The 10,971-nt window shown below is 38.7% G+C and overlaps 1 protein-coding gene across 3 annotated transcripts in view; it reads left to right on the forward strand.

The window, feature by feature from the left end:
* mfsd8 (major facilitator superfamily domain containing 8) overlaps positions 1–10,475 on the forward strand; it is a 54,372-nt gene extending 43,897 nt beyond the window's left edge. For 2 of the 3 annotated variants that reach the window (XM_078539573.1, XM_078539582.1), the window contains 4 exons: positions 3,440–3,574; positions 3,659–3,762; positions 8,432–8,697; positions 10,157–10,475. In XM_078539573.1, coding sequence (XP_078395699.1) covers positions 3,440–3,574; positions 3,659–3,762; positions 8,432–8,697; positions 10,157–10,360 — 709 coding nt within the window. In that variant the 3' untranslated portion in view covers positions 10,361–10,475. The remainder of the gene's footprint in view (positions 1–3,439; positions 3,575–3,658; positions 3,763–8,431; positions 8,698–10,156) is intronic. The other variant, XM_078539592.1, reaches the window with a different exon arrangement.
* Positions 10,476–10,971: the final 496 nt, after the last annotated feature.

Genomic DNA, 10,971 nt, shown 5'->3' on the forward strand with positions numbered 1-10,971 from the left:
GAGATGGGCCACCCACTCGGCACTTCTTGCTGAGGGTGGTTGCAAACGCTTCAACCATGTCTTTTGCATTTATGTGTTGGGCTCTGCCGTCATTGAGGATGGGGATGTTTTTGGAGCCTTCTCCTCTGGTTAGTTGTTTAACTGTCCGCCACCATTTATGACTGATGTGGCTGGACTGCAGAGCTTAAACCTGATCCATTGGCTGTGAGATCATGGAGCTCATTCTATAGCAGACTGCTTCTATCATATATAGCATGCATGTCACCTGTGTTGTAGCTGCACCAGTTTGGCATTTTATTTTTAGGTACACCTGATACTGCTCAGGAGACATGAGTTCAAATCTGCCCATGGAAGCTTTGAAATTTGAATTCAGTTAATTAAATAAACCCGGAACGAAAAGTTAATATCAGTAATGGTGACCATGAAACTACCAGATTGTCGTAAAAACCCATCTGGTAAACTAATTCCTTTTAGGAAAAGAAATCTGTCATCCTTGCCCAGACTGGCCCATATGTGACTCCAGACCTATAGCAGTGTGGTTAACTCATGACTGCCCTCTGAAATGGTTCTGCAAGCCACTCAGTTGCATCAGACAGCTACGAAAAAGTCCAATAAGAATAAAACTGGATAGGCCAATCAGCATTGAGGCACCAAACATAAAGGTGCACCTGCCCAGTTGAACCTGGAAAGTCCTTTTCACTAACATCTGGGGACTTGTGCCAAAATTGGGAGAGCTGTCCATAAGACTAATCAAGCAACAGCCAGACATAATCATCACCATATCATACCTTACTGCCAATGCTTCAGGCTTTTCCATCACGATCCCTGCATACATCCTGTCCCACAGATCCACCAGAGCTGGTGGTAGACTGTTATACAGTCGGGAGGGAGTGACCTTGGGAGTCCTCAACATTGACTCTGAATCCCATGAAGTCTCATAGCATCAGCTCAAACATGGGCAAGGAATGTTCCTGCTGATTACTATCTACCGCCCTTCCTCAGCTGATGAATCAGTGTTCTTCTATGTTGAACACCACTCAGAAGAAGCACTGAAGATAGCAGCGGCACAGAATGTGCTCTGGTTGAACTTCGATGTAACCTATCCACTATGCTACAGTACCCAATATTGAACAAGACTTAAGTTTATCTTCAATATAAATTAAAAACAAAAACTCAGCAGGTCTGGCAGCATCTATGGAGAGAGAAACAGAGTTAATGTTTCAAGTCTTGTTTCCCCTAGCGGAATGGTCAATTACCAGGGGGCACAGATTTAAGGTGATTGGTACAAGGATCAGAGGGAATATTAGGAAAAACCTTTTCACCCAGAGGGTAGTATGTTTGGAATTCGTTGCCCAAATTGGCAGCTGAGGCAGAAACCCTCAACTCATTTAAAAGGTACCTGGATCTGCACCTGAAGTGCTATAACATACATGGCTATGAACTGGGTGCTGGAAGGTGGGATTAGAATGGGTGGCTAGTTTTTTCAGCTGGTGCAGACATGATGGGTTGAATGGCCTCTTTCTGTACCGTGACCTTTCTATGGTTCTGTGGTTCTAAGTCCAATACAACTTCTTTGGAACTGCCGAATTTTTCCAGCACTTTCTGTTTTTATCTCAGATCTCCAGCATCTGCTGTATTTTGCTTTTATTTAACTTTTTCTTCGGTATTTAGTGTGATAATGGTAGATAATTAGTTTAAGTTGACATTGTTAATGGTGATTTCAGGCGGATCATGTCCCTTCTACTGTTTACAACGGGCAAGGTACAGACTGTACCCAAATACCTGTGCTTGCAAAACTTAGAACAAAGTGTCCAACATTAGATGTGATTCTGTGATTGGACAATATTTGCTAAATAATCCTCAATGTGCTAAGAATTACGCTGACAACCAATTTAAGATTGTCAGTCAGGCTCTCAGTGTGGCACATTTGCATGTACTGGAAGCTACATATCTTAATACCCAGGGCCCTGTTCTTTGCAGACAGAAAGACGTATACACATTGTGCCTGTTTCAGCTAAACAAAATAAGTGATAGCCATTCGCTGGTTCATTCCTCAGGGCAATGCCTTGCCCAATCAGAGTCAAACTTCTTGGTTTTAAATTCAAACAATGCTTGGTAGTTAACTGTCAGTCACCATTAATTGGTGCACTCTCCATTGGATTGTCTCTACCAATCAGAGTCCACTTGCCAACCAATCAGCACTCCCCTCTCATACATTATAAAGTTGTTCCTTCCTCTGACATTGGTATTGTTGTGATTGTCCTGATGAGTGCAAGACAAAAAGCTTCAACAGAATGTCTTTTTTCATCAATAATCAAGTTCCGTACTACCAGACGACAATTTGGAAACAATGATGATGATATGAGGGATTTTAAAAGCAACGGTTATTAAAGTGAAAAAAAAGCATTATTGCCTTTCTCTTCTATGTTTAAATACTGTATGGGGAAAAGGGTTCAATTTTCCACCTGTAATGGAGCTCACCAAAAGTATGAAATTCGTTTTGGGAAAAAAACATGCTTGACTTTTTGTAAGATTACAAAACAAAATTCTTTACCGGAGTTCTATTCATTGTTTACTATATTCCTTTTCTCCCAGAGTAAATCTTAGCACAAACCAAAAAATAACTTTTCTAGTCATAGCACCAAATGCTATGAAAATCATCTGATTCAACTGTTAATATTTAATATAAAGATGGCAGAATTCTCTGTGCATATGTTTGCACTGCAGATAAAACATGGGAAACCTATCCCCTTCTAATTTCTGGCTATCTTCAAATTTTAGATTAATAAAGGTTATTGCAGATTGAAAGTGGTTTGGCTCAATGTCTTGGTTAGATGTTGTGTGCAACTTTGGAATAAAGGCCAAAAGGGCCTGTGTTCAATTTTCCCAATCTGTGTGTTGAGTTAGACAATTTCAATCAGTGTGGTGTCTGAGTTCATTGATCTTGGAGTAGAGAAGGGAAAGTTAGATGGAGTTCCTGCTCCAGATCACTATCTACTGACTATACTGAAGGGTGATAGCAGCATCATTCTGTTCTGATATTCCTCCATGGTCAAATAGTCTGCCAGCACTCGCTTGTGAGGACCCATACACAAAGAATGGATACTTGGATGAGGTATCAAAGGGCACCTGGTGTCCATGGAACTATATAAAAGGAGTCGATCCCTTCAGGACAAAATGGGGAAGAATGTTAATTTCCTGTTACACTTACTAAATATGATTACCAATATGATAAATACTAAAAATAATACAGTGGACCACCAAAAGAACTTACAGTAGTAAAAGTAAATCTATAGAACTTGTACAATCAAAGTTGAACGCAAGGGAATCAAAGACCAATAAGCAACATTACAAAATAAATGTATAATTAGTGTTTATAAAAACACATAAGTTAGTGCAGCTGTTTTAAAAAGATGATTTCCTTTTGAATCCTTTGCAGGATAGCCACCCCATTAACCATGGACATGTATGCATGGACTGGGAAGCAGGCAGTCCTGTACAATGGGATTCTCCTGTTGGGTGTTGGTGTAGAATCCATTGTTGTTTTTATGACAACAAAAATCCTTACAAAAAGGTAACTGTAATAAAAAATTTTGATTTTCATAAATGTTTGAATTTATATTTATTGCAGTACCCATTTGGCTTGTTTCCTTAACAGATTTGAGGATCGTTTATTGCTGCTTGGAGGATTTGTTTTAATTTTTCTTGGCTTCTTTGTTTTGCTACCATGGGGAGACCAGTACCCACAAATCCAGTGGACAGGTACAGTTTGATTAGTCTTCAAACACTGAAAGAACTCGTGATGTTTTTGTTTTTTCTAACTTTTTGTTATTAGTGCAAGTGCAATGTGTGTTCGTTGTTATCTTTTGCTTTTAAATGTGCTGATTGTTTTGGGGGTTTTTGTGGATTTTAATGTTTTTCTTGACGGTATGCCCAGAAAGACATTTTGCTAATTGCTGGAAATTTCCAGAACTGCAAACAGGAAGTTTTGTTTCATGTTATTGATTTCTTTTGCACTAATAAAGGTCACTGTTGTTAATTATCTTGTAAGTAAGTTCAGCTTAAGAATGAAGTCATGCTACCTTTGAAAATGACAAAGCATTAATGGGTTCAGGCAACTTAGCACAACACTTAAATTCACAGAAATATTAAAGGGAACTGAGAATAACTTGGCTACACTATTGTTAAGGAGATCACCTTGCTAGCAGTAGTTGTCTTACTCATTTCATATGAAAGGGGAAGGGCTTATGATTTTCAGCTGGATTCTTCACTATTCAATGATTACATGGCTGTCAGAGTTACTGGTGTTGTGTGGTAATTACTGTTTGGGTACACTGAGTTTAGAGGGACATTGTTTCTATAACAATGCTGGCAGTCAGTCAGTCAGCTAGCACCAGACTGTAGTAAATAGCCACCTGGTTAAGCTTCGTCATTGGAGACTTGACATTTGGAAAAACCTCTCTTGTGCACGGTTGCATGAATAACTGTAAGTAGAGAGTACAGAGAGATTAAAAAAAACTTATAGAATTATGCATTAATTGAAGCTAATTGGTCATGGTGGGAACAATAAATAAAGTACTTGGACCTTAGAAAATGTACCATGGGAAGGAGCCAAAGCTAGGAATCTTTGGATGTTACAGTAAATTAATGTACAGTGGAATAATGCACTGAACACAAAACACAAGAATTAGAACCAGGAGTGGTTCTTTGACCTCACTCCATCAATCAATAAGATCATGACTGATCTGATTGTGGCCTTAACTCCACTTAATGTCTGCACCCCGCCCCCCTGCCCCCAAATAAAAACCTTGACTGCCTTGTCAATCAAAAATCTATCTAACTCAGCCTTGAATATATCCAATGACCCAGCCTCCACTGCTCTCTGGGGAAGAGAATTCCACATACTAACAACTTGCTGAGAGAAAAAATTTCTCATCTCAGTCTTAAGTGGGAGCCCCTAATTTTTAAACTGTGTCCCCTAGTTCTAGACACCCAACAAAGGGAAACAACCTCTTAGCATCCGCCATGTCAAGTTCCCTCAGGATTTTAGATGTTTCAATAAAATCACCTCTCATTCTTCTTCACTGCAGGGAATTGTACATTTAATTACACAGAATCTAAGTATTATTGATAGATCATTAGAATAATTAAAGGTTAATTACTGTTGAGAAGGGAATTTTGCAGATTGACGGGTGCTTTTTAAACTTTCAGCTCTAGGTCAGAAGAAACCAGCACTGTTAATGTCTTAAGTTAGGTTTAAAAGGTAACTATAATGCTAATAACTGAAAGAAGTGGTAGGCAAACAGTATTACAAATAATAATTCTGTATCATCCAGTATCAGTAAGATATCATTGACTGGAAACTGAACTGGACTAGCCATATGAATGCTGTAGCTACAAGAGCAGGTCGGAGGCTCAGAATCCTGCGGCGAGTAACTCATTTCCTGACTCCCCAAAGTCTGTCCACCATCTACAAGGCACAAGTCAGGAATGTGATGGAATATTCTTCACCTGGGTGAGTGCAGCTCCAACAACACTGAAGTAGCTTGACACCATCGAGGACAAAGCAGTCTGCTTGATTGTCACCCCGTCTACAAGCATTGACTCCCTCCACCACCAATGCACAGTGGCAGCAGTGTGTACCATCTACAAAGTGTACTGCAGGAACTCACCAAGGCTCCTTAGACAGCACCTTCCAAAACCCATGACCACTGCCATCTAGAAAGACAAGGGCAGCAGATGCATGGGAACACCACCACCTGGAAGTTCCCCTCCAAGTCACACACCATCCTGACTTGGAAATATATCGCCGTTCCTTCACTGTCATTGGGTCAAAATCCTGGAACTCTCTCCCTAACAGCACTGTGGGTGTACCTACACCATATGTACTGCAGCAGTTTAAGAAGGCAGCTCACCACCTCTCAAGGGTAATTAGGGATGGGCAATCAATACTGGCCTAGCCAGCAATGCCCAAATCCTATGTATGAATTTAAAAAGTGGAATATTTTTACCTTCTGTCAGTCATGTAATGATATATATTCCTTCGGTAGAATTTTTTAATGAATGAACCATAGTCATATGTGGCTGCTGTAAAACTATGGAAAGTATGAAAAAATTTTATCCGGCTCCCAGACTATTCATGACCAATGCCATGGGAGATGTATCAGATAGCAAAATAACTGATATATCAGAGAGATTATAATTCAGAATCTTGACATACTATTTTGGATTAGATTATAAACATCTCAGAGTTTAAAAGGTTTGCTGTGAGATATTCTGGCCTCCCTTTGTGTTTTATTCTCAATCAATATTTCTAAAGCAAAAATTGATAATGTGGGCAGTGATATGAGTCACACTCAGAATAAATAAAGGATATAAGATACTGGCAGTGTGTTATGAAGCAGTGATACATTGAGCATTTCTGATGGAGTCCTATTCTGCATTGAAGTTAGGATAGTTTAGAAATGCCAACAGAAAGTAAAGGTAGCATGATTCTTTTTAATTGATATTGATATGAGCTGGTGATAGTGTAATACTTGCATTTATATAGTGTTTTTCACATCTAAATAACAGAACAGTTACACATTGTGTGTAATGTCAGCTCCCATGTATTCTCTCACTCTCTCTCACCCCTCCCATCCATCCCATCATCACCCCCGGCCACACAGCATATTGCTGGAAGTTTGTACCATTGACTATTCATTAACTGTTAATAATACAAAACCAGCAAATACTGTATTTTTGGGCGAGAATTTGTTAGGATTAGAATAACAATCTGCAATAATAACGTAAACATACAAAATTTTAAGCTACTATGCCAGAGCCACCATTTTCCACAGATGTGGGCTGCAGCATAACTTCATTTTCTATGGAAAGTATTATTCAGGAATAGGTAAAAAAAAATTCACTCACTTACTCATCTGTCACTGTTGCTGTCCTTGAAGGATCTTGGAGATTGGTAGAATGATAAAATTGATGGTTTCAGACTTTTATAATAAAGTTGAAGTATAACAAAAACTTCTTTGGACTTGCAAGGGTATCTGTCACACTTCAGACTATTAATATGGGTTTTTTTATTTACAGTAGTTATGGAATAAAGGTCAATGCATTAAACAGGAATTTTGTAGTGGGTTTTACATATTTGCTTGCAGTATCTATCCCATCATTTTAGAGTCCCTTGATCTATTTATGCAAAATGTTTGGCTGTGAAAATAGGCAACAAATAATGGCACGGCTGCCTTATCATCATGGCTGCAGAACAGGATGGCCTTCATCTCAGTGGGTCCATGATGGATTGCTTTGCAGGATGCGTCTCTGGCCAGTCCTGGCCTGCTGCCAGAAGATCGCCACCACTCCATCTTCAGGCTCCAGCCTGGGGATTGTTTGGTGTATGAAAAATCCAGACACTGTGAAGAGCGCCCTCAACTGGCATTTTAATTGGCCAAATTAGTGAACTGGTGGGTAACATCACTCCCCAGCAGACCAGTATGCCTGCCAGTGGCGAGAAATTGCCAGTACATCCACCTCCAAACTCCCCTCCTTCTTGGGATGAAAATTCTGTCTTTAATGCCCTTTAATTATTAAATTTCACTGAAAAGGAAATTAAGCTGTATCAGAATTGTATTTAAATGTTTTTTTTAATGCAACATTGTGCATAATTTTAAAAGAAAAGCTTCTGAAAAAATACCTATGCCACACTAGTGTAGGATTTTTTTTAAGGGCGGGATTTTCCGCACCCGCCCGCTACCGCGATCTTCTGGTCCCGCCGCAAGTCAGTGAACTTCTGGCTGGGGCAGAGCTTCGGGGCTGGAAAATCCCGCCCTAAATCTGAAAATAGTAGACAACAGATTGCACCATCTACACTGCATAAGTAAACTGCTAGTGATAGTTTAAGTGGTGTGCTTACTAACTTTAATTATTTTACCAGCTAATCTAGCATTTCACATACAGAATGATAGCCAAATGTAATCCTACTTAAGGTGAAGTCTAAAGGGCGGAAGGTTCTGGACCAGAATGCAGATAGAATTAAGTCATAATTTTAAAGTCCATACATTTGATCCTTATTTTTATGTAATACTTTGTTTTTCTATTTTATATAATATAAAATCATATGGAAATCTGAGAAGCAGAAGATGTACTTAGAGCAGAGATTATTTGTAGTACAGGCTGAGGAGCTAGGAGATGCAAAAATTAAGTGCTATGGCACCACTATTGGCAGAAACGTGTCATTGCAAGTGTACATGGGCAGTTTCTATTATAAAGGTAAACCTAGCAACTTGTCATGAAAACAAATTGCTGGATTGTGCATCAGATGTAGGATACTTTAATATGGCATTACTTTCATTTGTGTTCACGTTTCTTTGAAACAGCTAATTGCAGAGGCAACTGCATGTATTAAAAATAACCTAATTAATTTTTCTATCATTGACAGAGATCAAGAATATTTCCAACTACACTTCTGCTGAAATAAAGTACAATGAGTCATCCATAGTTACTTGGAATTTCTTTATGCAACCTTCACTCGATCTCAGTGCTGAGAGAATAGGCTGTCCTTTGCAGCAAGTGTGGTGTCAGTATGTTCCCATTATTCATCTATCTCAGTACATCCTTTCTGCTACCCTGATTGGAATGGGATACCCAGTCTGTAATGTTATATCTTATATATTGTATTCAAAAATTCTTGGACCAAAGCCCCAGGTAAGCGATGTTTAATTATAGTAAAATGTCAACAGACATATAAGATCAGAAGCATAAAAAGAACCAATAACATGTGTTTCTGCAAGTGTATGGCTGTATTTGTATGATCACCTTTAAATTTTTGTGTAATTGTAGCTTTTAGCCTTTGGTTCCCCTCTTATGTTTTTCCATTTTAAATTGGTGTAATCCAAGACCATAACTAGGGCACGTACTTTGACTGGTGTGACAAGATTTGCAAGTTTCAGATTCCACAACGTCCTCAATTTCACTTCACTGGCACTTTAATTTCAACCAACAATGTATTTTAGAGGAGGTATTCTGTCTTCCTTTAACTAAATAACATTGAAGTAGTTTCTATTTGCTTGGATATTCGCCACAGAAACAAGGTGGGGTGGGGGTGAAAATTCAAAGGGCCAGGTTTATATTGCTGCCCTTGGCTACTCTGCCTCATTCTCTCAGGTGGCGAATTGTAGGTATGGAAAGAGACCACAAAATAAAAAGAACAAAGAAAAGTACAGCACAGGAACAGGCCCTTCGGCCCTCCAAGCCTGCGCCGATCATATTGTCCGTCAACTAAAACATTTTGCACTTCCAGGGTCCGTATCCCTCTATTCCCATCCTATTCATGTATTTGTCAAGCTGCCTCTTAAACACCACTATCGTACCTGCTTCCACCACCTCCTCTGGCAGCGAATTCCAGACACTCACTACCCTCTGCGTAGAAAACTTGCCCCGCACATCTCCTCTATAGTTTTCTCCTCTCACCTTAAATCTATGTCCCCTAGTAATTGACTCTTCCACCTTGGGAAAAAGCTTCTATCTACAGAAATTGATGTACTATAACATCATACATTGTTTGGTATCTGCAACAGCCATCCCCATGGTGGGTTCCTGATCTCAGCCAAGATCTTAGGAGGTAACTTGATGTGCTTTCAGAATTTAGATCCATCAGAGGCTGAGCTTTACACTGACTGAGTGATTCAGATGGGATTAAGAAACTTGACTGTAACAGTAAATGTGTTTTATAGTTAATTTTCACTTCCAACAGTATACCTATATCTTTATTTTGGGGCTAAACAGCATCAGCACACACAAAAAAAGCTTCAGCTGAAAAAGAAACTTTCATCTTGCCCAACTGAGCAGAACAAGCTGCCTCTAGCATTTTTCCCAACCCCTCTATTGCTATGAAAACACAACTGCAAATTTGCCCCTTAAGTGACATGACTTCACATGTAGTTGGCAAGGATACTTAAAAACATTAAGAACTGCTTGTGTTTAACCTCATCACAACTGATTGGTAATTCTTCCCATCCTTCCTGTGACCACTATTACAACCAGTTTAGAAACAGATGAACTGGAGCAGGGTAGAATTTTTGAAACCAATTCTATAGCTACTTAAATAATTTTCTTGTGCAAGAGTGTTTGACATCTAACTTTGTTTTCATTTTTAACCTCTTAGGGTGTTTATATGGGCTGGCTAACAGCCTCTGGAAGTGGAGCACGCACATTTGGACCAGTGTTTGTTAGCCAAGTTTACACTCGTTATGGGCCTCGATGGACGTTTGGCCCCATTTGTGGGATAGTGATGGCTGCTATAATACTAATGGGTTCAATGTATAAGAGACTCATAGGATTCACAATCCAGTATCAGAGATTACAGTAACAATGGGCAAAAAAAAACATTTATGTATCCAGCCTTGAAACCACATTGATAAAATCTAACTGATTTGCACTTTATTTTATATTAAATTGCTGTAAATTAAAATGGTACAGAGAAATGATTATAACTGTCATTTTTTGCTTTATATATTAATGTAACTTACTTAACATTGTTTTATATGCAACTTGTACTATAACTTGTACTAATTAGTAGGTTAATAGCTTTTACACTAAAATTGGTGCATCATGACATTTTCAAGTGATAGCTTTAAATAAACAATTTCATTGGCTCCTAATTTTGAAATTTCAAGAATAACATTATGAACCAGTTTTGTATGAAATGGATTAATATAATTTTGTCCACAAACATTGTTTGCATATATAACCATGACTTGCAAACCAAGGAGACCCCCACTTAGTGCCAGGTTATCTGTACTTATATCTTTTATCATATTAAAGTTGATAAGAGATTGGGCATTAGAAGGAAATTTAGGGGAAATATTGTCATTGGCACATTTTTACCTCAGGATGAGTTTTTAAGTAATTTTATTTGTACATGTTTCACTGAAAAACTCAAACAGATTCTCCAAAAACACACTACCAGTCTCAAAAAAT

This window comes from Cetorhinus maximus, chromosome 1 (assembly GCF_964194155.1).
Source record: "Cetorhinus maximus chromosome 1, sCetMax3.hap1.1, whole genome shotgun sequence".
Lineage (NCBI taxonomy): Eukaryota > Metazoa > Chordata > Chondrichthyes > Lamniformes > Cetorhinidae > Cetorhinus > Cetorhinus maximus.